The following is a 27,400-nucleotide window of genomic DNA, read 5'->3' as shown; positions in this document are numbered from 1 at the left end:
CAGGCTTCTCTGTCCATGGGATTCTCCAGCTAAGAATACCAGAGTGGATTGCCATTTCCTCCTCCAGGGGATCTTCCCAAGCCAGGGATCGAACCTGTACCTCTTGTGTCTCCTGCAGTGGCAGGTGGGTTCCTTACCAGTAGCACTACCTGGGAATCTCCACAATAACCTTATGAGATATGTACTACTATCCCCATTTACAGCAGAAGGCAACAACTTGCTCAAAGTTAGCATTCCAACTTTGGTTAAAAAGAACTGTCCCGTAAGACATGAAAATGTTTTAGAATGTCAACTTAAGAACAATTATTTTTAAATTTTTAAAAATTTTAAGCTACAGTTATTAAATTTCCTATGTTTCTATTCATATATTCCAAATGGTACTAGGGAGGGGAGAATATGCTTGAGAAAAAAAGATCATGAAATTGATAGAATAAATAGAAATTATAATGAACTATACAGGGCATTACCTTTATTTCAAGTAATCCACAACCATGCACAAATGTTCTTTGCTGTTGCTATTTTTAACAAATCTTCACTGACACTGTACATGTCAGTTTGTAGGAACACTGTAGTACCAGGCAATTGCAAAATGCTGGGCTAGTTCACTTTGATTTTTCCCAGGCAAGCTCTGAGGACCACAATAAGACAGATCCATAGCCTACGACAGAGACTTTACCTACCCATTTGTTAGCACTGAACCTTTACTAAGCTGTACCAAAGTGGAGAGATGGAACCAGGTGATAGCCAGGAATACCAGTGAGTACAAGATGGCTGAGAGAAGTAACAACAACAAAAAAAAGGGGCATGTGGTAAAGATAATACCACTATTTACTGAGCACTTATGTGCCAGCACTTACATGTATAAATGTCTTTACACGTTGTAACACATTTAATCCTGGCTAGCCTTATGGGTGCTGCTGCTGCTGCTAAGTCACTTCAGTCATGTCTGACTCTGTGCGACCCCATAGACGGCAGCCCACCGGGCTCCTCTGTCCCTGGGATTCTCCAAGCAAGAATACTGGAGTGGGTTGACATTTCCTTCTCCAAGCCTATGGGTAAGTACTGTTATTATCTCCATTTATAGATGTGGAGGAAAAAAAAAAGATTAACTTGCCTAAAGACATGTAGCTAGTAAGTAGTGGAGCTGGGTTACTAACAGAGACAATGCTTTTAACTCCTATGGTAACTCCTCTCCACCATTAAGTATGAAAAGAATTGATATCACTATCAAAGATGGTCAAACATAGCCCAGTTAGGTACAGAAGAAAGAAAAATCCCTACTGAATAAAAATTTCAGAGACTTCTTTGGTGGTCCAGTGGTTAAAAATCCACCTGCCATTGCTGGGGACACAGGTTTGATCCCTGGCCCAGAAAGACCCCACATGCTGCAGGGCAACTAAGCCTGTGCACCACAACTGCTGAGCCTGAGCATCTTAGTCAATGCTCTGCAACAAGAGAAGCCACTGCAAAGAGAAGTCCTTGTAACACAACAAAGAGTAGCCCCCACTCGCCACAACTAGAGGAAGCCCACACGCAGCAATGAAGAACCAGCACAGCCAAAGATAAACAGATAAAAATTTCCACTAATGAAACAGTGCAGTGATAACTGGTAGTGTCAGAAAAGGAAAAGCTAATGGTTCACACCTAGTAACTTTGATGTAATTAATATTACTATATAGCTTATTTATCATAGCAATATTATATCCATAAATTAACCTTGTTCCACCAAATAATCCACCAGGATAAACTGTACTAGAAAACCTATTTAAAGTCACACAATCCCTCATTAAAAACTAAAAGTCAGTAGGAAATACTGATTTGCTTATTTCCAGGAACAAATACACAATTGTACACATGTATTACAAGACTGAAAAACTCCATAAAAATCCTATCCCACATACCTAATTTTCACATATACTCCTAGAGTAAAAGGGATAAAAGATAATTCTGAACAGGAACTGAAAAGCAACTTTTCTGTTGGAAGGGAAATACAAATCTATGGAGAGCTGAAAAATAAGAAAAATTTAATGTCCCCTTACAGGTGTACAGATACTGCATTAAGTATAATGTTTTTTCAGAAAATACTGCTTGGTATATGTTCTGATTTCTGGATCATATATACAAATAAACCTAAGTTTTGTTGAAAACTTATGAGTTACTGACTTTATGAAGAATGTTTACATGCCAGTTCATAATCAGCTGTTAAAATAAAAAACACAACACAGTAGAACAAACGCAATTATTATCCTCTCTAGATTTAAGACAACTGTGAATCGAGAAACCCTAAGTTAACAGATAAAAACTTTGCCACAAGTTACTCTGCCTGTTTGTAGTTTCATTTCCTGAGTGAAACCAATGAGTTTGTTCTACTTTTTTATAGATGCTTTTTATTTTTATTTACTTATTTTTGGCTGCACTGGACCTTTGCTGCTTTGCATGGCCTTCTCTAGTTGTGGTGAGTGCCAGTTTTCATTGCGGTGGCTTCTCTTACTGTGAAGCACAGGCTCTAGGTGTGAGGCTTCTTTAGTTGTGGCCCACAGTCTCTAGAGTCCAGCCTCAGCAGCTGTGGTGCACAGGCTCAGCTGCTCCACCGTACATGGAATCTTCCTGGATTAGGGATGGAACCCGTGTCTCCTACACTGGCAGGTGGATTCTTGTCCACTGTACCACCAGGGAAGTCCTTTATGGATGCTTTAAGAATTCTTAAAGACTTATGAAGACTCAATCCTGGTGGAAACAAGTCCCTCTATTTTTATAGGTTAGTTTATTATATGATTTGATGAGCAATCTGTACTTGCTTTTCCCTCCCATATACTACAGAAAAGTAGTTAAGCATGAAGAAAATTAAAGGAAGATTCAAAAATTTATAGTTTACTGAGGCAATTTAGCCAGAGGAATATGTCTGGCAGGATCTCAGATTATATTTCTAAGGAAATAATGTGAAGATATTGTTGAGATTCAATACTTCCAAAGTATTTAAATTTTCTTGAGTACCATTAGTAATGCTTATTAGGCAATTGAATCACAGTCACATACAGGGTTAGTATCCAGTGAAATATATATTTCTGCCTTTAAATAAAAACTCTCAAGATATCTGCAGCAACATGAATCCATTTTCAGTATACAAAAACTACAAAGATTTAGTACTATAGGTAAGTTTCCTTAGATCTGTCTTTTGAGGTATTATTTTGAATAAGCAAAGGCAATGATACTGAATTTGTCTTAAATATTTTTCATAATTTTATTGACTAAATGTTTTTTGTTTTTCAGGAAGGAGAAAAAGTTGGAGTAAAATTGGTTTTCTAGCTCCTTGCTTTCTGGAGATTCACACTGGCAGTAAGAAATAAAAGCTAGAAAGAAGAGAAGGGTTAGAGATGTGGCACGCTGAAGAAGGAGAGGCTAAGTGAGTGCCCCATTATAGTTTGTTTCCGTGCCTGATGACATTGGTTCCTCTCAACTAAACATGATCATGAAGGTGATGAGATATTCAACAGGACAGAATACTTACAACAAAGCCTGAATCAAGATTAGCATTATCTGGGTGAGGGGTCAGTAAACATTTTTATAAAAGACATATGTTCTCTGCAATGACCCGTCTTTGCTGTAGTAGTATAAAGGCAGCCATAGATAACATCTGAACGAATGAATGTGGCTACATTGCACAGAATTTCATTTATGGACAATGAAATTTGAATTTCACATAATCTTCACATGACATGAATTAACTCTTTGATTTTTTTTTTCCGAACGTTTAAAAACTTTAGAACTATCCTTGGCTCGTGGGTCATACCAAAACATGTAGCAGAAAGATCTGAAGCATGATCTATCATTTGCCACGCCCTGATCTAAATAAAATATTCAAAATTAAAAAAAAAAAAACGAACTCCTAACCCAGAATATATCTTTTTTAGGACTTAGATACTGGGCTATACATCATAATGTTTTAGTGAAGTACCTAGGATTCACAGTCACTTTGATAATGTGCAGAGAATAGAGAGGATTAACTTGAACTCATAAGTAGTTCTAAAGTAGTGAATAAGAATTTGAAGGTGTTAGGAATGTTTTAATCCATGTCTCTAGTAAGAATCAGAGTGGCTTAATTTAAGTACTATCCAGAAAGCAACACTTTTAAAAGCATTTACTCAATCTGAATCACAAGCAATTATGAGGAATGTCAGACATAACTTCAAATGCTTTGTGATTTTTGGACAGTGTAATTGAAATTTTCTAATAAACTTTGCCTTGTTCTAATTTTTATGCTAGAAATAGCTTGACAAATAAATCTGAAAGAGCATATGAAACACATCTGTACAAACTACTACAACTTCAAAGACTGAAACATGTTTTTGATTTGGGCAGTTCCTCATCAATTGCTCTAATTGTTTTTCATCAAAAAAAGCTCTTGAATTCTAATCTATGTTTTGCTGCAATTTATTATATAACAAATTAGTTTAAGATCATCTCTGGTGGAAAAAAAATGAACTTTTTCCATTACTAACATTTGTCTAACAGAAATTTCCCCCAAATTTAGGCACCTCCTCACCTAACAAGGGATGTTCAGAAGTCAAATCTTCTCCTCTCCCCACAGTTATAGCTGCTGGAGACAGCGTGGGTGGCGGCGGCGTCCTATCCATCCGGACACAGTCTTCTGACTCTTCTGGCATTTCTTCTTCACAGACATCTTCTACTTGATAAACCTACGACGACAAACCACACTGCCTAAAAATGTCTGTGAGACACATTTAATAAGGTGTTCCTAATTAACAAAATAAATTCTAAGTGTTTTAAAATGTAAAAGAAAAAATGACTATTTGATCGATTGAAAGAGAAGCTTTAAAATCATTCAAATGAAGTTTTTCATAATACTTGACGATTCACTGGAAGCAAGCTGTGGATCAGTACCTAAGTTATAAATCACTAAGGTTTTCCCAAAAGGTGATAGTTGAATCAGGAATTACTTTAAATTTTGTTAACTTTTAAAAATGTTTTGAATTTATACACTCAAATAACTATTTGGAGAGTTTAGTAAAATTTCTATTAACTTTGAATTGTTATAAATCAAAACAGATACTAATATTTTTCAAAGCATGTTAGGTGAATCTCCAGAATGACACATATTATATAAAGAAATGTACTGCCTAAATGACTATATCCCAAGCTCTTCTTCACTGTATTTATGTAAATTAAAGAGCAAATTTTGAAAAGTAATGCCTGAGAACCTACAAAATTGTATGTGATTACATTTTTAATCTTCTAATCGACTCAAGAATCTAATGAATTTTTATAAGCTAATCAAGTAAACAAAAAATATCTGTCCCTGGAATCTCACTCACATACACACACACACACCCCATCCTAAGCCATTTGACGTATTACTTGTATTTCTTTAATATTGTTCCATACTTACAGAAGCAAGTTTTTACATTTCTGCCTTGTTATCCAATGGTAAAGATAATACTTGAGGAAAACAGACTCAAAAGCACTCTGAGAAGGAACTTTATAACTAAAAAATATGGAACCTACTACTGATTTTTATTAAAATTAAGGATGAATTTTCAATGTCCAGTTGTAACAGACTGACACAAGTATTTTAATTTGTCCTCATTTTTATTGAACCATTGTTTTTGAAAGACAGGTTACTAAAAGCAAAGCCACAAAGCAATTTACCCCCCTTCTTTTATGTACAAAGCTTATTACTTATGCTTATAAAAGTGAGTTTTTAAGATAACTTACCTAAAGTGATTAATATTTCTAATGTCAAAAAAGTTTCAGTAACATTCACAAAAAAATTTTTAATCAAACTATTGAAAAAGTTTGATGATTTGAAATTAAAAATGATCAAGATTTCTGAAACCAGCATAAACCATGTGTGAGAAAAAGGACTATGAAGTTTTACCTATAAAGGCATATCTAACAACAGCAATAGAATTTAAAAACCAAAAACAAAAAAACTCCTAATTTTTCAACTCTATTAAGAAAAAAATTTCCCTTTTAAGATTTTTAAATTCCTATTGTTACTGCTAATTTTATATAAATATAATATTCAGAGTTGTGATCTGAATCAGCTACTAAGTCGGCAACATTTTTTAAAAGTTATTTGCTCTCAACCCTGCATCTGAAAACCTGTTTCACCAGGAGAGAGTCCTTGCCTCGTGTTTGGATCCTCGGTAGTGAAAGCAGTCGTTGGTTATTGTACAGTGCAAGAATGATAGCTACTATTATCTGTTCATGATAAATTTTCTTAAATGATGATAATGTCCAATATAAGGAAAGTCATCCAAAAAAAAGTCCTGGGGGTTAAAGTAAAAACAAAAAAAACTTCTAGTGAGGGGCATCTGCTGCAGTGGTCATTACCTTAATTTGGAAGAGTGGTGGGGATGTTGATGCATAGGTAATTACACAAGTAACAGTTTTATCAACTACACTAGTTCAGTTTATCTACGCAGCATTCCTTTATTAGATAATTACTATTCTTACAAAGGGCATCTTCTCCTTAAGTGCTGAAAACTTTTTAGTATTAATGCTGTCACAAGTTTTTCAAACAGCTACTGCAATAGCTTTTAAGGAATCAAAGATCATGGAGATCATGCATAGAATTCTGATTTTTAAAAAAACAGGAAAAGAGTTTTAAAGGATTAAAAGAGGCAAATACAAATAGCATATTCTGAAATAATCCATCAAACAATCCTATAAAATACTTTTCATTCTTTACAAGTAAGCCTAACTAGACATACTTTATTCTAAATCTCCCACGTGAAGGCAAAATAAAGAATAAAAGAAGTAGGCAAAAACAGACCGGTCAGACACCTGGCACCATCAACATAAAAAACATAAGTACAATAACTAAAAGATTGAATAAAGCAAAGAAGTGAAGGTTTTGCTCACAAGATCATTTGGAAACTGTACATTACAATTTCTCTTTAATTCATAACTATTCTATAACTAACAATGGCTGCCAAACTTACCTCAAAGTACATCAGCCTCATCTGTCTCCCTTCCCTAAATAAACTGTGGAAAACATTTATTAGTTCTAAATTATCTACACTCATCATATCCTATTTATCATACCCAAATATCAATGAAAAATCTTTTAAAAAAATATTGATTTTACTTTGAAAATTCACACTTATGTTTGAAAGTTTCACATCTATTATTTAGAAGTAGATACCTATTATTTCTCTTTAGAAGTAAACATCTCTCTACCTTTAAACATTTGAAAAAACCTGGAAACTGTGAAGGAATGAGTAACTCATGAAGAAATCTGATGGTAAAAACATAGATTTGATAAAGGTAATAAGAGAAAAATACAGCAATGTAATAAATAGGCTATGGTACTCAAAAGTAAAAGAAAAGTAACATGGAAACATATATAGCAAATATAACCACACCAGTGATAGCAAAGAAAACTACTCTTCTCATGAAAAAAATTCCAAAAATTAAGTAACATAAATTTTAAGGAAAAAACACAAAATTAATAGAGGGGAGAAAATAACAAGATCTTAGATTTTTAGCTTTAATTTAAGGCAAGTGTTCTGTTTTTGATATTTCTATCCCTAATAGTCCTCCGAGATTTGCCCTAACAAAAATAATTAGAAAAATAAAAGGCATAGAGAGGAACTTTATTTTTTACTTGTTAAAAGCCAATCCACTGAACTAGAAATTGAGAACATAAATTCAAATTAAATCTGATTTCTCTGAAGGTACTGTACACCTTAAAGACTGTGTTTTTATGTTACATTATCCATTGTAAACTCTTCAAAATCCATTAAAAGAAAATACTGAAATGCAAACTTATTTCTAGATGCCAACTGTTACCTTTGCCAAGTTCTGTTCTGAATAAAAGTGGAAGTCAACCTCTTCATGCTTATCAGTCAAAATGACAAGAATGAAGAATGTATAAATTTGTATCCTGAGAATCAAAATGTTGTCCATTAAGGAACAAACTTTGAAACTCTTTTCCTTTCTGAGCTAATGGTTATTTGTATTTAAGTGTTAAGATCTCTTCAGTGAGGTTTGATATGAATCTCCTTTGGGAATATTGTTTTCCTCAGTTATAAATTTGATCATTCTAACATTTAGAGACCTTATTTCAATTTTATTATAAATTATTTTATAAAAGTCCTTTATAGAATGTTTAAAAGACAAATGTTTTTACAGAATAATTTTCCTTTCTGGGCAATATGTGCCATTTTTAGAGGTTTATTTTGATAAATTTCACCATAGTCTCAGTTATTCAAAACGTTTACTCCTCTCAATGAATTTTTTTATTCTCAGTATTCAACTCATCCTTTTTAGCTTTTTAAATGAGAAATATTTCAAGTATATGTTTTCCCTTAGTAGAAATTTAAAAATCAGAAGTTACAATTCAAAAGATGTTACAAAAAATGGTTACAAAAAAAAGTTACAAAAGATGGACTACAGTTAATGTTTCTTTGCAAAGCTGGATTCTTTCCTAGAATAACTTTTTTTTACAAAATTTTAATTATAAAATATAAGTTTACCAAAAAATTACATCATACAAGCATACCTCCACCTTGATGCAAAAGCCCCATAACGGCCTATAACTGCAGAATGCATACAACCAAAAAGGTTAGCTAGATAAACCATACGTTTAAGAACATACAAGCCAACAAAGGGATCTATGAAGGATAATCACCTTAAGAGAAAAAACTTTGTGCAGATGACACTGGTTCAAATGCATTCCCTTGGGGAAAAAAAATCAACTCTGTAAAGATAGCAGATGGATTTGTTTAAATAGTAATAAAATTAACGAGGGACTTTAATAACCATCACAAATTATCAAGCATGCAACCATACTACAACAAATGGCATTTTTTTTGGCCCATATAGCACGTACGTCAGACACTGACAGATGGAAATTTCAAGCTTTTTAAATTCATAGGCATTTAGATCTAATGATAAAACACAACGTGGGAGAAAACTGTTTACTTTCAGTTCAGCAAGAAAGTCAAAGAGCTTCCAAGGGCTTACCACTGGTGGATCAACGGGTGCTGGTGGTTGTACTTGTAGGTTTACCGCAACAGTCTGTGGAGGAGGAAGAGTCTGAAATGGCAACTGGACCAAAGCTTCTGCAGCTGGAAGCTCCTCTTCAGACACCAAAGCATTCTGCACCAAAACCTGACCCTGGGACAGAATTTCAGGCTGCACTTGTAAAGACTGCATAGACTGCAGGGGCAGTGGTGGAATCTGAGCTGGAGGTGATGTCGACATCTGTGGAGGGGTTGCAATTGGGATTGGAGAGGACTGCAGGGCTGAATATTGCTGGTGTGATGTTGGAGACACAATCTGCTGACCTGGGGACACCAAGGTGGACTGCTGAACTGGACCAATGTGTACAACAGGGGAAGCTGGAAGTGGAAGGTGGGATGGAAGATTCAGCTGTGCTGTAGGCTGCACTTGATTAGCAGTGGACTGCTGTAAGTTTGACCCTGGCTGGAGAGCTGATGACACAAGAGGGTGTGGCTGAATAAGTGCTTGTGGATGAATAATTATAGTAGGAGACTGACTTGGTGAATGAGGTGGAGGAGGAGACACCACTACAGACTGCTGTGCTGACTGTGACTGGCTAGGAGACATTGCTAGAGGAGGGGGATGACTTTGAATTGGTGAACAATGCTGTGACTGGGCACTACTGGGAGCTGGAGGCAGGCCGTGGTTTTGGAGTGGTATACAGTGCTGGGAGGGCGCTGGGTCTTGAGTTGGACTTTGAAGTGTGATTGGCTGAATTTGTTGTTGCTGCTGTTGTAGTATCAGCTGATGATGGGAAACTTTGGGAGGTGGTGAATGAAGAGGAATCTGCTGATGTTTTATTAGAGGATGAGGCTGAATTGGAGGATATGACGCTACAAGAGAAAAAAACAACAATTAGTCTTTTTACATTACATAAATTTTAAAATAAATCTAGAGGAGGAAAGTTTTCACATCAGAAATCTATAACAAGTCTTCCGAATGATTTGAAAATGTAATGACAACTTTTCCTTGAAAAACTACATAATTTCATAAAATAAACGACACTGTGATAAGTTCCAAAAGAAAACTGCCTAAAACAACTGATATAAATCTGAATTTATACATGATTTATTCTTATTAAATTTTAAAGGTCATCAAATACTTCCAATGACTTTTAACAAAGTGTATCCACTTGAATCATTCTTTGGCAAGAAGAGCATAACTGAAAAAGTATAATATCTTTATATTATACTATGATAACTCTAAAATCATAAAATAAAGACTGCATCCTTTTTAATCCATGTCTAAACATTCTTCCAGCTAACAGTCAATTACTTAAAAAGCTTCCAAAATAAATTCCCAAATTTAAACCAAGATAAACAATTGGTACTATTTGACCCAGGAAAATTTTTGTATAAAAAGTTAATTCATTTAAGCAAAACACGTGTGTAACTCCTACAGCATGATTAAATGAAATTTAACCATGGTGAAACGAAATTTCAGAGGCCATTCCAAATCTAGGAGAGCACTAGTTTTGCTTGCAGAAAAAATGATACCGTCAGTCATGCTGTCTAGATAAAGGATCTTGGTTTACTTCTCTTCTTCCCCACACTCACAGAACCCTACAGTAATCTGTAAGTAATAACATCAGTTCTTTCCACAAGGGAGTCACTCATAACAGGAAAAAAGTGTATATATACACACATATATATAAGAATTAGCAAAATCAAGTACTAAGTGGTTTCCACATCATTATGCCTCTTCTGTATACTGGTGCATATGCTTACATAGAGGGAGATGCTGAAAAAATCCTATCTAAACAATGGAAACTAGGTTCACTGGAAGATAAACTGGAAAGACTGCTTAATATCATGTATCAATTACCACATTTAAAACATACCTAAAGACAAAATTTTTTCTTAATTTCAGACTGTAACGCCTTTTATTTTTACACTGAACTACATTTGTGACAAAAACGTTATAAAAAATTCTAACAACTTATTTCAATCTTTTTGCATTTGGTTATTATTTAAAATTCTGGAGATTCTTTAAAGAAATTAACATCTCAAGAAAGAAGCGTTTAGAAGGTTTAACAAATACCCAAGCATTGTTGAAACCAGAATGGAAATTAGATAATAATCTTCATATAACTAGACTAGCATTTCTTCATGTAACTAGACTAGCATTTCAAACTAAGACTGAAAATTTTACGTCACCACCTTATAAATGTGTTGGTAAACACTCTATAATCTTGGCTTTCTACAGAGTACCTTTCCACAGAGGGGCTTAAGATGCTTTCACATAATTTTCTTTTGTACTTACAAAATGCCTGTGGAATAGGTATTATTATTGCCCTTTTACAGCTAAGGAAATAGAGGTTTTGTGAGCATAATAGCAAAGGCCCACTTTACCTCAATTTTTTAAGTTATAATTAAGATTTACCATATTCTTGAAATACAATGGAGACTATACACAGGAATAAAAAGTCTCTCTGTGCTCTAGCAAGCAAGCAAACTTTGTTTTCTAGAGCTGGTAATTCACTGGAGTAATAGTTATCTTTTCACCTAAATTAAACTTTTCTTTGATGAGACATCAGAATGTGTCTATATATTTTATATTAGTCCTAAGTCCAACTGACAAGCACATATACTATAGAATAACTGTGAGGATACCTTAAACAATAATTCTGTATAAGAAAAGTCTCAGTGCTCAGGAGAATATGACATTTGTCAATTTTTCTTATTTTAACAAACACTTTAGTATTGTCAGGTAGTCTACATACAAAGTAGAACCTTTTATTATCGCAAATAATTGTATTATTGTAAATTATTAAATAGATCATTTCATTCCATAGTTACTACAACCCCATGAGGTAAGATAGGTATTCTACGAATCCAATATATTTCAGGTGAAGAAACTTTCAATAGTCAAGTGACTTGCCTGCAATCACCTAGCTATTCAGGGGCAGCACTGGGTATAAAAGAAGCCACAGTCCTAGCTGAGTCTGGGTTCCAACTATGGTCCAAATGTTTGTGTCCCCCAAAATTCATATGTTCAAATCCTAACTCTTTATGTGACTGTATTTGGTAATGGGGCCTCTAAGGAAGTAATATACGGTTAAATGAGGTCAACGGGCAAGACCCTGACCCAACAGGAAAACCTGCTAGCCTCTTCTCACACTCAGAAGGAAGACCACGTGAGGACATCAAGGTGGCAGCCACCTGCACGCCTGGGAGAAAACACTCACCAAAGACCAAAGGCCGCCAGCTTTTGATCCTGAGCTTTCCATCCTCCAGATCTGTGAGAAGATCAATTTCTGTTGTTTAAGCTACCTAGTCTATGGTATTGTTTAATGGCAATCTAAGCAGACTAATTAGGCTTTCATTAAGTCCTTCTACATACTTCATTAATATCTGCAAACAAGCATATTTTTTAAACTAGATTAATTTCATAAAAGCTCTAAAAACTGCTACTAAAAAACTTGAGTTCCAATACAGCTCATGATAATTTCCAGATATTTGGTTAAAGTTTGCCTATATTTTATATATTAAGAAAAGGATTAATAAATATCAAGCAGGAATTCCACTCTCAAGAAATGGTGAAGAAAAGTAAATGATTTTAGCACCCTAGAAATGTCTGTAAGGAAATAATAAACATGTCTATTATAATAAATATTAGGCTGTACATTATGTTAGAACACAAGTAGATTTTTTAATATTTGAAAGTGACCTGCAAGAGCGAACATTTTTCCAATTGAAGAAAAGGACAAATTACCAAATCAAGAATCTAAAAAAAAATTTTAGCTTCAGACTAATACCCCACCAGCAAGAGGAGAAGACCCAAAAGGGCAGAAAAATTGTAACTGCTGCCTTGCCAACTTAGAACCAGGTATTAGGGGGTTCGAAGGGACTGAAAATCAAAAAGTGAATCTCTTTGCTTGAACTAACCCTGACAGACTTTGTACCTTTCTCTTTGGAAGGAAATTAACCTACCCTCCATTTAAACTATAGAAATCAGTAGAAATTTTCCCCTGAGCAGTCATTCCAAGCACAGTGAGTCACTGCCTCTCCACACTAACTCCTTCTATCAACACTGGCCAGGGAATTACCAGGCAGTCCAGTGGATAGGACTCTGTGCTTTCACTGCCCAAGGCACCATCCAAGGTTCAACCCTTGGTCAGGGAACTGAAATTCCACAAGCCATGCGGCGTGGCCAAAAATAACCAAAAAACAAAACACTGGCCAGGGGCAGGTATGAGGCTAAGAATGCTCTAAACAATACAGAACAAAAATCCTGTTACCAGGCCATACAGACAGCAGGACCGGGCACCCAGATGTTTATAAAGAAGACTTCACAGGTAACCACACTATCAATGGATTATTTTTACATTTTAACAAGATCTTGAGATTATGTCATATAGAGAAAGTTGGCAATATTAGCACAGAGGAAATATGAAGAGAAACAGGTTTAGATGGAGGAAAGGCAACCTTCAGCAGTGTATTAATAAAATGAAACTTTAAGAAGTAATGCATAAAGGGCGGTTCAAGATGATGGAACAGAAGGACGTGTGCTCATCTCCTGCGAGAGCACCAAAATCAAAGAGCAACTAGCTGTTGAACAACCATCAACAGAAGGACACGTCAAGAAAATATACCTCGTGTCCAAAGAAAAAGAAGCCACAGTAAGATGGTAGGAGGGGTGCAATTGCAATCAAATCAAATCCTGTAACTGCCAGGTGGGTGACCCACAGACCGAAGAAGAGAAATACCAAAGACGTTCTCACACTATTGTGAAGATTCTGAACCCATGTCAGGTTTCCCAGCCTGAGGATCCGACAAAGGGACTGGGAATCCCCAGGGAATCTGGCCTTGAGGGCCAGTGGGATTTGATTAGAGCACTTCCAGAGTACTGAGGGAAACAGACTCCAGTCTTGGAGGGCACAAAAAAAATTCTGCATGCACCAAGACCCAGAGGAGAGGAGCAGTGACCCCATAGAAGACCGAAATCAAAACTACCTGCTAGTGTTGGAGGGTCTCCTGTGGAGGCATGCGTCAGCAGGGGCTCACCACAGGCAGAGGCACTGCAAAGTACTCACTGGCATAAACCCTCTTGGAATTTGCCATTAACCCTACCACAGAGCCCACACACTCCAGGGCTGCTGGGTCACCTCAGGCCAAACAACTACCAGGGAGGGAGTACAACCCCACCCATCAGCAGATAATTGGATTAAAGCTTTATTGAGCAAGGCTCTGCCCACCAGAGTAAGACCCAATTTTTCCCATGCCAGTCCCTCCCATCAAGCAGCTTACACAACCCTCTTAGCCTCTTCCATTACAGGGCAGACAGAAGCAGCAGTAAGGAGTAGTCTCATAGCAGCTAAAACAAAAACCGTATGACAGAAAGTCAATCAGCAAGAAAAAGCAGAAAGTTATGTCTCAGATGAAGAAACAAGATAAAACCCCAGAGAAACAACTCAATGAAGTGGAGACAGGCAACCTTCCAGAGAAAGAATTCAGAATAATGGTAGTGAAGATGATCCAGGATCTCAGGAAAAGAGTGGAGGCAAAGATTGAGGAGATGTAAGAAATGTTTGCCACAGACCTGGAAGAGCTAAAGAACAGGGATGAATACTACATTAGAAAGAACCTACAGCAGAATAACTGAGGCAGAAAAACAGATAAACGATCTGGAGAGCAGAATGGTGAAGATCACTGCTGCAGAACAAAATATAGAAAAAAGAATGAAAAGAAGTGAAGATGTCCTAAGAGACCTCTTCGACAACATTAAATGCACCAACACTCGCATTTTAGGGGTCCCAGAAGGAGAGAGAGAAAATGTTTGAAGGGATAATAGCTGAAAACTTCCCTAACGTTGGAAAGGAAATAGTCAATCAACTCCAGGAACCACAGAGTCCAAGTAAGGGTAAACCCAAGGAGAAACATCCCAGTACACATAGTAATCAAACTGACAAAAATTAAATACAGAGATAAAATATTAAAAGCAACAAGGGAAAACAACAAATAACATACAAGGGAACTCCCATCACACTATCAGCTGATTTCTTAACAGAAACTCCACAAGCCAAAAGGGAATGGCATGATTATTTAAAGTGATGAATGGTAAGAACCTAAAACCAAGAATATTCTACCCAGCAAGACTCACCTTCAGACTTTATGGAGAAATCAAAAGCTTTCCAAACAGACAAAAGTTAAGAGAATTCAGCACCACCAAAAGCAGCTTTACAACAAATGCTAAAGGAACTAACTTCTCTAGGTAGGAAACAAAAAACAAGGAAAAGAAACCCAAGACAATAAAGAAAACAGGATCATACATATTGATAATTACCCTAAATGCAAATGGATTAAATGTACCAACCAAAAGACACAGACTGGCTGAGTGGATGAAAACACGTACATGTATGCACTGCCACTTACCACATCACTCTGCTTGACCCCCCAAATTGTATGTAATTATTTTATACTGTTAAGCTAATCATGTTCCTATTATAGCTTCAACTGTCATTATCTTTTATTTTTTGTCTGGCTATTGATTCTGAAAGCTGATGAATATCTTTTACTATTGTGATTATGTAACTGTTATTCACTTAATATCATTGTATCATGATTGGTCAACAGAAAAATAGAACTCTATATCACCAAAACTAGGATCTAATAGAAAAACTTGTAATCACTTTTTAAAATGCAGATGCATTATCAGAATTATCTTGAAATTTTTTGAAAAATACAAATGCTCAAGTATTGCTTTTTTTCTCCAGAGCTCCAGATATATCTCCAATGAGCACTCATGTTTAAAAATAACTGGACTATATGCTGATCTTTTATTTTTATCTAGTCAGTTTCACTTTTTTCTATTTCATATTCAATGCTTCCATTTCATTCAGTTTATGTTCTCCAATTTCTCCATCTCTTTTTTACGTTGTCTCTCAAGCCTTTATCAAGTGTAGTAGAAAAGCTTTTGTCTATGTATAAATATGTATAATATATATTTTACAAAATTTATGAATTTTTGTCTAAGTAAAAAAATTATGACATTTTAATTCCACTTGTTTGACTTAGTATGAACAGAATGCTAGATTTCTAATTAAAAAATAGATATGCAACAAGCAACAAAGGTTTACTGTATGGTCAAGGGAACTATAGATAATATCTTGTAATAACCTATGATAGAAAATAATTTCAAAAATAATATATGTGGATTTGTATAACTGAATCACCTTGCTCTGCACCTAAAACACTGTAAGCTAACTATACTTTAGTAAAATATATATACTATAAAAAGTAATGCATAATTATAAAAGGATAGAAAGAAGAAACTTACCTGATGAGGTTGGATCAAAGGAAGTTTTTTTTTTTTTTGGTAACATATATGAAGTGCCTAGCTCAGTGCATCACACACACACACATTTTCAATAAACAAATTAAACTGGTATAAAAACATATGTAGCTATCCTACTCCAGTACTCTTGCCTGGAAAATCCCATGGATGAAAGAACCCAGTAGGCTATAGTTCACAGGGTCGCAAAGAGTCAGACACGACTGAGTGACTTCACTACCACTATCACCAAATATATTAAGAATAGGAGAGATCCAAGTAGGCTTAAGAAGCAAAAGAAAGGATCAAGCACGAGGCAGACACAGCTGCTGTTAACTATGAAAGGTCAGGAACCAGTTTTAAAAAAATGCAATCAATGACACAAGGAAATAGTGCTAACTTTAAAGCAGAAAGCAGGTTAATTCCTTATTCTACTAGAATTGAAGAAAGCTCAAAACTGAGAAATTCTGAGATGAACAGAAGACATGATAAGGAAACTCACTCTGCACAGCCCTGACCCTTTCAGCGTAAGAACCATGAAGGAAGATTATCTGTAGATGGCAAAGGGCACAGACATGGGTTTCAAAGGCTGACGAGAATGAAAACAACTTGGTTGGTTCCCTGACATCTTCCTCTCAAAGACGAAATCAAGGATGGAAAAAGAGCAATATGGTGAGGAAAATAATTATGCATAATCCTTATTTTTGGAAAGTGATAAACTCCTCCCACTAGTCACAACTTTAAAGAAAAATATATACTTGCTTTTTAAAAAAGCTTTTAATTTTGGACAAGTAAAGCATATTAGATAAACCACAGGCAAATTTTTTTTAAAGCTAACAGGTTTTATCCATACAACAGGACACTAGCACACAATGAAGATGTTAATCAAATGTCAACTGACCAAAAAAATCTATTACAATGCTTTAACTGTTGGGCTCTTTTTCTTTTTTCAAGCTATACTATTGAAACATTCTTTGGTTAACTTACAAAATTCACACTTTATAATGTTTTAAAAGTATTCTTGTTCAAGTAATAGATCTCTTTTGTTTTGCTCCTCCTGTGAAGAAAATGAATAATGCAACTATTTTCAACAAAAGTTTTTCCCACCTGGTGCTATTAACTGGTGAATACTTGATGTCCGGGTGACAGCTGTGCTTCGGGATTCCAGACTTGGACTTTCTCCTTTCTTATTACTTTCTGGAGAAGGATCTCGTTGGCTGATTTTAGAACTGGTCACTGTTGTTTTGTTATGACAAATTGTCAATGACTGAGTTTGACTAGTACTTTTTGGCGGACCATTTTGTGAGCTAGATAATACACCCAACTTCTGGCTGCGTAATGTTAAATTCTGAACCTAAGAACCACACAACAAAAAACAAGGATGAAACAGATGGTATTAATTGATGTGGTAATCACTACCATTATAACAATGACAACATATTTATATTGTGCTTTTTTATACATAAAGTTCCAAATACATGAAATAACTAATTAACCCTGAAGGAAACGGGAGTTGTTATTCTAATTAATCATACCTTAAAGATTATGTGGCGATTTTTTTAAAAGACATGAAGGAAAAGAATCATTAAGAACTAAATAAAAATACAATATATATATATATTGCAAAAGAACTATGAATAGGAGGAAATTACCCTGTAACACGCTGCATTTTAAAGTTACCAGGTCAGAGACAGTCAAAGGGAAGGAGAAACAGGAGGAGCATTCCAGGCAAAGGGGAAAACTTGAGTCAAGCTGCAGAGGTGGGAAAGCCCAGGATGCAGAGGGAAGAGTGAGCAATTCCTTCAACTTCACTCTTGAGTTCTCCACGTCAGCACTGAGAAACATTTCAAGCCTACAAACCCCTCATAAACTTGTGAGAAATTACTACACACAATTAGGGGAGTGTGAATACAATATTGCTATCTTAATAAAGATCAGAAAAGAGATAACAAAAAAGTTACTAGGTCTACGGAGACTATCTATTATCTCTACAGACCTAGAAACTTTACTATATATATATAATAATATCTATATAATATATATAATAATATCTATATAATATATATAATATATATAATAATATCTATATAATATATATATAATAATAGATACAAGATCATAAGGGAACACCAACCTTCTAAGAAAACAAATTCATGAAATCAAACCCACTGTGACAATTATTAAAAGCATTTCCACCAACTAACTTTAAAGACTTAGAGATTTTGTTGGGATGGTTATGAAACACTCATTTGCCTTTGAGAACTAGATCTCACTAACTGAAGAGACTGTGCATGGCACTGAAATGCTTTACTGTGATGACTCCTATCTGTGCTGTGCTCAGATACTTGTGTCCCACTTTTGGCGACCCCCTCAACTATAGCCCGCCAGGCTCCTCTGTCCTTTGGATTCTTCAGGCAAGAATACTGGAGTGGGTTGCCACGCCCTCCTCCTGGGGATCTTCCCAAACCGGGATCGATCCCAGGCCTCCCACACTGCAGGCGGAGCCCCACAGAGGCCTGACTCCTGTAGACGCCAGGGCTTCTACACGCACTGCCAGTCGGGATGGTGGCAGAGATGATCCCAACTGCTCTCATCTGACATTTACGACGTTTTAAAACAGTGAGACAGAAAATGCCTCTTCTGAATGCCTAACTTTTTGCCTCTCTGGAATGAACGCACCAAATACATTAATGCTAGGAAGGGAAACTGAAGTAAAAGAGATTCTAGGGTGACAAATATATGGCTGCTCTATGAATGTTCTTCAGTTTCATGTGTGTTTGGTCTCTACAACAGTACTACTGATGCTCTATACCTTCTCTTTCCAAGTGCCAACGCAGTGTTCAGCCAACAGCAGACGCTGAATAAATGTTTACTTCAGCGCAGCTGAAATTTTAGTCAGTTCTAAGTTACTGAAAGAATTTTCTAAGTGAGACCATATGGAGCATCTTCTCTGATTTTTGTCAAATATTTCACAGCAATGTAAACACACTAAATCACTGCTGTATTACTGAAATTTAATGCAAAAATAAAATATGCTAAAATCTAGATTTCTCAGCTTGCCACTCAAAGTCCTCCACTGTCTGGGCCCAAATCGCTTTGAGCCCCTTTTTCCACTATTTCAGTTCACAATCCTCATTTTCTATCCAAACTGTTCTGCTAATCCTTCTCCAAACACACCTTACACTGTCTCCATTTAGAGCCCTCGTTCAAATTCCCCTTGCCTCAACACGGTCTCCTGAAGTCCAACACACTGCTCAAGACCAGTTAAATTTCTACTCATTCTCCCAAAGAAACCTCTCCATGTCTCTGGTTAGAAATCATTTATCTTCCTGTCTATACATTTCCCATAGAATTTGGATCATACTGGCCTGTACCACTGACAAGGGTCTAGCTTATTTCAGAATTAATAATGTCTGTGTCTGTGACATACTGAGGCTCTGAGTGGCAGGCTCTCACCTCTGACATTCATTTTTTTAATCCCCACAGTTCTGGCTGCAGACGTAACAGAAACTACACAAGTCTGAGGCATTTTCCAATATGTGATTCTGAAATATGTATGACATGAATTTTGTTAAGCATCTTGTTCTATTTATAGTTTTCTTAAGCTAACACTAAAATCTGTTCATGTTTAACCAAAAAAAATCTCAACAAATGTCTAGCAGAGGAATATTAAAATCTCTCAGGAAGCAAGGGAAAAAATCATAAAATTTAACATGTGCCATAGATAATACATAAAGTGGACCACCTAATGATGATATTCAAAGGCTGAATTATAGCCTGAAAAACAAAACTTTTCAAATTAAAAGAATATTCAAAGCAAATGAAGATCTGACACAGTGAACCTTTAACCTGCAGCAGGACATTTAATATACTCATTTCTTCTAATTTTCCCTTTGTTTTCTGGAGTTCTGAAAGAAAATGTGTGTGTGTATATATATACTGTATTTTATTTATATAAATGAATAAACTTCAGAATATGGCTTTACTATCTATGGTCATCTTAGCTTAAATATTTACAATAAATTTCAAACATGTAAACTATACTCCTGAAATATATACAGAGCCAATTGAGCTGTTAATAGAAAAACCACATGTTCAGATATCCTTGACAGAACTTCACTTTTAAAAAGAACCCACCCTTTCTAAGATAAAGAATATTAAGGTATCTAATGTCCAACTTTAATTTCATCTGAACTTTTCCTATGATCACTTTGTAGAAACTTTCTGACTTAAAAGAGTCTAGGTTTCACACAAAATATTCTTGCTAATTTCACACCTCACATTTTTATAGTGGACTATCCAAATAATCACTTGTTTTAATTTGGACCTAACTATGTGTGAATTATCGCAGCATCTCTTCTTTGCAGATACGGAAATTAAGAGTGCTGGCAGCAGAACTGTTTCTAGCATCTAAATCTAAAAGACTGTTTTCTCCTCAATTCTTACAATATTCCCCTGATATCCTTGGTAAGATTTCTTACTATTCCATAACATATTTTAGTATTATGATAACTTTCTGAAAGTCAGAATTTTTTTTCCAACGTAAGGATACAAGATGGAGCATTTAAAATAGTAAATAAGGGTAAGATAGTCCCAATTTCTTATTTTTTACAGTGCGCTATGAATTTTATTACTAAGGAAAAATTAACTTACACTGACTTTTGTAAGCTAAAGAATATTAAAACTTCAAATTTGGCATTTCTCAATTTGAATCAAAATATTTTAAAAACTGCAAACATATGTTTAAAAATTAACAAAGTGGAACACAAATTCTTCAAATGAACAGCCCTAAACTTGAGGAAAGTTACCACTGGAATACTCAAAGTCAGATTACTAGAGAGCCACATACCTATAAATATCATATCTGGACCCAAAGAGCTAATACTATAAATTACTTCGACTATGTTCACATTAAAGATGCTACTAAAGACAATGCAAGATGTTTTCTCCATGAGAACTCACAAAACAGACTGTGCTCTATAGGGAGTTTGTTAATTGTATGTGCCTAATAACTGGTTTATTTTACCTTGGAAACTGCAAATCATTTAAATGGTTGTGTTTCTCTCTTCACTATTAGCTATGTAAAAGCTAAGAACCAAATTTGTGACTCATCTTTAGACAGTGTATAACAAAAACAGTAATTAGTAGCATGTGATATTTTATGTGCCAGGCACTCTGCCGTGTCTATTTATTCCTTGTAACAACTCTGAGCTATTACTTCCAGTTTAAAGTGAAGAAATTGAAGCTAAGCATAAGTAATAACAGCTAACATTTAGTGAATGCTAACTAGGTTAACAGAAACTTCCGTTTTTCATTTTATTAACCTATTTAATTCTCATTACAACCCTATGAGGCATTATAATTATTTCATAAATATTTATTTTACTTTATATTGTTGAAACTGAAGTGAGAGTTTAAAGATAGAAATGAGAAGGTAGTAGAACATGTGTTTGAATTCAGAGAATCTGGCTCCAGAGTCCAAACTTATAAACACCATGCTATGACCTGTCCAAAATGAATCAACTGGCAAGTGACAAAGTGACTTGCCGCAAGTCAGCTTATAAGCCCATGTCTTCCTATTCTTCCCTTTGCAGAGATGGTACTAATGAGTACCTATAAGATTCTAGGCACTAAATATATATTACTCTTCAACTTAACCCTACAAGTATGTATAACCATGTATAACCACTAGAGATGTTTGGTAACTTGTCTAAAGTCATATAACTAATGAATGACTGCAGTGGAAGCTGAACTTAAGCCCATACAGGACTTCTTGCACTTAAGTTCAATGGCAACCTAACTCCAAGCTCCATGCCACTTTATAATTCTGGAAGCTGACAATGGTCTAGCTCTATTAGGTTTTATAAAAAGACAAAAATGGGAAGATAATTACTTCAATAAATTCACTCCACAAAGAGACATATAAAGTTTAGAGCCCCAAACATCTTAATGTTAACAAAGGTCTCATTTTGTAAACGTGGAAAGTGACGTATACAAATAAGTTAAGGAACTATAGAGGGTCACATAACACATTAGGAGAAACCAGAGTTTAACTGATCACCACCTTTATATGCTGATAAACAAAAACAGACCTTTATCATTAAAAGAAAGATTCCATGAAAAATACCAAAGAATATTACTATCTCATTTTGTACCTTTTACCAGATGACTGAGATTATTAAATTCAAATTACAAAGCCAAAGATGACCTTAGGATATATTAACTTCTGCCATATGCAATCCAAAATATTAACAATGGAAAAATACAATACAAAATGGTATCATACAATATAAAAGTCTATTCAACAGCTTTAATTTAAAATGTACTCGATTTCATTCATTTTTATTAACCTGAGGAGTAACTTACGTACAATAAAATGAATGAACCAGTGCATTAAGTTTTGACATGTATACATCATGTTACCACCACCCCAATTAAAATATAGAACATTCCCTTCATTCATGCCCCTTCCCAGTCCATCTCCTCCACCTTCTGCTCTAGGTATCACAAATCCATTTTTTTTTCACTACAGATTAGTTCTGCCTGTTCTGGAATTCATATAAATGAAGTCACAAAGCAGGCACTCTCTGATATCTGGCTTCTTTTACTAATTATGTTTCTGAGATGCATCAGTAGCCTGTTCCTTTTTATTTCTGAGCAATATTCACAATATGCTTATCCATTCACCAGTTAAAGCAGACTGGTTACTTCCAATTTGGGGCTATTCTCAACAGAGCTGCTATGAACACTCATTTAAAATCTTTATGTGGATATATGTTTTCAAATCTCTCAGGGTAAACATCTAGAAGTGGAATTGCTTGGTCACATGTTAAGCATATGTTTAACTTTACATGTGATAGTATGGCTGCTCCACACTCTTGCCAAACATGGTATTTTCAGTCTCCTTCATTTCAGCCTTTCTAGTGAGCCGATAGTGATACTGTGGTTTTGGTTTACATTTCTAGAAAGATTAATTATGTTGAGCATTTTTTTCATGTGCTTATTGGCCTTCTGCTTATCCTCTTTTGTGAAGTGTTAAATCTTTTGCCCATTTTTAACTAAACTGTTCAAGATCTCACTGAGTTTTACACCTATTTTATATATTCTCAATGTCAGTCCTTTGTCAGATATATATATATAGTGTGAACATTTCCCCTCAGTCTGTGGTTGCCTCTTCATTTTTGTAGCAATGTCTTTTGAAGAGCAGTTTTTAAATTTTGATAAAATCCAATTTATCATTATTTTCTTTAATGGCTAATTCTTTTTGTGTCCTATCTGAGAAAGCTTTGCCCACCCTAGAGCTATAAAACTATCTCCTATGTCTTCTGCTAGAGGTTTAATAGTTTCGTCTTTTGTCTTCAGGTCTACATTCTAGTTCTGTTTTATTTTTGTGAATGGTGTAAGGTGAAAATTAGTTTTCCATTGAACCAAACAAATATAAACAAAAAATTGAGTAATATCCTACTCAATTTTTTAAATTTAAAATTTATCCAACTCTATTTTTTTTAATTTAAATTTATCATTTTTAAATTAAAGAGCCATCCTGACTTAGTTATTACTTAACTGCTTGCAAAGGAAACTGAAGAATACATCTCACATAAAAGCAGCAGATCTGCTTTACAATAGATCTGAACATAAAATGTCATTGCAAAACCACATTAACTTCACTAATGTCAAATAACCTAAATATCCATGTTTCATGGCATTATATTGTCTACAGAACCAAACAATGTTCTTGAAGTTCTCATTATATCAAATGTTAATCTGAAATGTATGACCAAAAGCACTGAAACCATCAGTAACTTAAACACAAATGTACGTTAATCTTTAATCTGAAGACCCAGACCTTAGAGTACCAACTTATGAAGCTAGACAAGCTCACCTGAGTAGCTGCAGACTGACAGGAAGATGACGATGACGACGAGACAACAGGAATGTCAGACTGTACAGCAGCCACAGTGGTAGCGGGTGTGAAAATCAGCTGTACAGACAGAAAAACCAAAAAAATACCCTAAGACAAAAGAACATGTCCCACACACAATGTACAGCAGGCAAGAGAGACTGAAATTTGTGACAGAAAGACAATGCAGATTAGGACTGTCTCCTACGCAAAAGGTTTTACATGACAAGAAGTTTTTGATAATAGAGAACTCAAAAGGAAAAAAAGAAAAAACCATAAACATTTCTCAAACAGTCCATGATTCTGATGAGTAGAAAATAAATCAGTGCTCAAAAAAGAAAATGTATATTTTGGCAATATAAAATCCACATACCAAATTTTTCCCCAAGTAAACTATAAATCTTTTCCTAGCTCACAACTATTGTGGCAAGATTCCTAAAATGGAAGTTGTAATACACAACCATTGTCACTGCTCTTGAATGCAAGTTAAATTTCAGTGAGAAACATGAAAAGAAACATCAAAAAGTCTTTTCAGTCCTCTTTACCCTCAAAGGACAACTATGCCACACACTATACTATTTCACTCACCTACACAGGATCTGTGTGTAGTACAAACCTAGATTGCTCTTGATTTTAAAAGTATTTGTAAAGAAATATTTATTCTAAGTATAAATGCCAAAACATGTCAAAATTCAACAACAAAATAGCTTGCAAAAAAAACTTTACATCAAAAAAAAGACATACTCTATTTAATTATCACCATCTGTTTAATTTTTTAATACTGAAACAATGCCATTAATTTAAAAAGGCAATACAATCCACTTAGAGATTACCCAATCCAACTCAGTAAATTATGACAGTTGTTTCAAAGAACCTGTGAATATCTCAAAATTGCATCAAAAGTTATACAATTCCTCAAAAACCATTTCTGTTTAAATTAAAATTATCAATTAAGGGATCTTTTAAACTTCAGTTCTTTATATACTAAATTTAAGTGAATTAAACAACAAAGTATAACTTTCACAAGAAGGATTCAACACAAACAGCTAAAAGCACTAAACCTAAAAAAATGTTCTATCTAGCATGAACCATATGAAACTGCCAGTTTTAAAGGTTAAAAACAGCCGAACAGCAATCATTTCAAATGGTTTCCCTAATTTTGAAGCGTGTGTGTGTGCTAAGTCGCTTCAGTCGTGTTTGACTCTGCGACCCTATGGACTGCAGCCCACCAGGCTATTCTGTCGTCCATGGGATTCTCCAGGCAAGAACACTGGAGTGGGTTGCCATGCCCTTCTCCAGAGGATCTTCCCAACCCAGGGATCTAACCGCATCTCTGACATCTCCTGCATTAGCAGGTGGGTTCTTTACCACTAGAGCCACCTGGGAAGCCCAATTCTGAAGCTTATTATCGATTAAATAAGATCTCATGGTGGGGGGGAGGGGACAACCAGAAATATGGTCATGTCTACTGAATAGTCTGTAAATAAAAAGAGGGTCATTATCACTGCTTCCCATTAGAAATATAATGGAAACTTTCTTCACAATTTTAGTAAAGAATTGGGAATCCAGATATATATTCAGTTCACTGGATATCAAAATATAAATAAATTCCTATCAGGGATAAAGCTCTTCTCTAGCAATCTGTAAAGACATCAAATAAAGTAAATGTCAACCAATTTTTACATTCCTTAAAGCTCAACAAGTAAATTAGGAAATCAGTAGCCAAATTAACATTCTTACATTAAGCAAAGATCAAAGTGACCATAAGAACATAAATCAGCTTGCAGATTTTAAGATGGGAACAACCAAAGACAAGACTCATCTGGTAAATTACCAAGAACTCCAATCCAGCTTTCAGAAGATTCCACAATATAAACTGTAATTATTAGTTAAAACCATGCTTTTAATGTTTCTAACAATTTCATCAAATCTAAAATGTCAAAGATACATGGTGATTTTATATATCACTGTAAGAACCAATGCCGGGTCCTGCCCCGGCATTGTAATATAAAAGGCATCTCAGTTTTGAGATGTTAAAATATGAAAAAAGGTTTGAAATAAAAGAAATTTGATACTAAAATATAATCACTCATGATACAGTATGTTAGCTACATCAAGAAGGCCTACTAAAGTAGAATTTTTCATGGCATAAACGTGTAGAGTTAATCACATACACACAAAAAATTGTTAAACATTCCTTAAGTATTAAAAATGTCTCCTACTGCATCAAATCAAGAAACATTTTGATCTCTCTCAAGTTGTTAAACACTGAACAAATCTGGTAGCTCATATCTTACCATTTGAGCTCGGAGATACATTTGAGCTTGGCTGGCCGTTAGGGTAGGGGAGGTACTCCCTAGTAACATAGTCTGTTGGGTAATACTGCCACTGGTAGAACTGGAAGCCTGGGAACGGCTTATTAACTGTGCAGGTGTAGGAGAAGTAGAGAGGTTGATCTAAGGAAGAAAACATATCAGGTCATAGGCTTCCGTTTCTTGCTTCCATGTCACTGATTTTCACCAAGTTGCAGTTAGGCAATCAATGGTATATATTGTGGCTAAGGAACCTAAGAAAGGGCTTCATCTTTGACAGACCTGTCAGTTCTTAGGTGATTATTTGCACATATGCAAACAACAGCATGTATGGGTTAGTAATCAGGCCCATTTTTAAGGATATTCTCACTGTGTTTCATAAGTCTCCAATATCTTAAAGTATCATTTCTACTACTTCCCCAAAATTAGGGCTATTATCCCATTATTTCAATATTCCATGTAATAATTTAAAACATCTGAATCGATAGTTTATACTATTTTGTCATTTTCTGTCACATTTTGAGGGATTTCTGAAATGAATAAAAGTTAAAACACAGATAATCCATTCACATGTATAAAAACATACACAGAACTAGTATAATCTCTTTCAAAAGTTCTAAGAACAGAATTGTTACTTCTCATACAGATGGAAAACTCCTTAATATTGGTTACAAGATTAAACTATAAAAACTAAAACGGTTGTTCAAGAATAAATTAGTGCATGGTCTAACTCTAGGCTATAAAAGAGACTAGTAACTAGTTTCATCTGTGAAGGCAATCTGGGTAGCACAGATAGGGAACAGGGCAAAGGGACACATGTAAACCACTACATATTATCCACTTAAATATTTTAATGATAATTAAAAATCCAACCTCTGGAGAAGGG

The 27,400-nt window shown here is 35.1% G+C and overlaps 1 protein-coding gene and 1 long non-coding RNA gene across 10 annotated transcripts in view; one reads left to right on the top strand and one right to left on the bottom strand.

Annotated features, from left to right (window-relative positions):
* Positions 1-27,400, bottom strand: part of PHC3 (polyhomeotic homolog 3) — a 73,152-nt gene that overhangs the window by 22,217 nt on the left and 23,535 nt on the right. For 6 of the 9 annotated variants that reach the window (XR_001295800.2, XM_013964669.2, XM_013964672.2 and 3 more), the window contains exons 5-10: positions 26,500-26,658; positions 24,185-24,283; positions 17,410-17,656; positions 8,992-9,863; positions 8,657-8,704; positions 4,544-4,697 (exon numbers count right to left, since the gene is read on the bottom strand). Coding sequence is in view for 8 of the 9 variants with exons in the window: in XM_013964669.2 (XP_013820123.2) it covers positions 4,544-4,697; positions 8,657-8,704; positions 8,992-9,863; positions 17,410-17,656; positions 24,185-24,283; positions 26,500-26,658 (1,579 nt within the window). In the remaining variant the exon portion in view is untranslated. The remainder of the gene's footprint in view (positions 1-4,543; positions 4,698-8,656; positions 8,705-8,991; positions 9,864-17,409; positions 17,657-24,184; positions 24,284-26,499; positions 26,659-27,400) is intronic. The other 3 variants (XM_005675335.3, XM_005675336.3, XM_005675337.3) reach the window with 3 other exon arrangements.
* LOC102179814 lies at positions 1,019-4,626 on the top strand. The gene is made up of 3 exons (XR_309743.3): positions 1,019-1,055; positions 3,271-3,403; positions 4,532-4,626. It is a non-coding gene; the product is annotated as an uncharacterized LOC102179814 (long non-coding RNA).

Source organism: Capra hircus, chromosome 1 (assembly GCF_001704415.2).
Source record: "Capra hircus breed San Clemente chromosome 1, ASM170441v1, whole genome shotgun sequence".
NCBI lineage: Eukaryota > Metazoa > Chordata > Mammalia > Artiodactyla > Bovidae > Capra > Capra hircus.
Note: the sequence above shows the minus strand (reverse complement) of the source record. Positions and strands in the feature narration are given on the sequence as shown.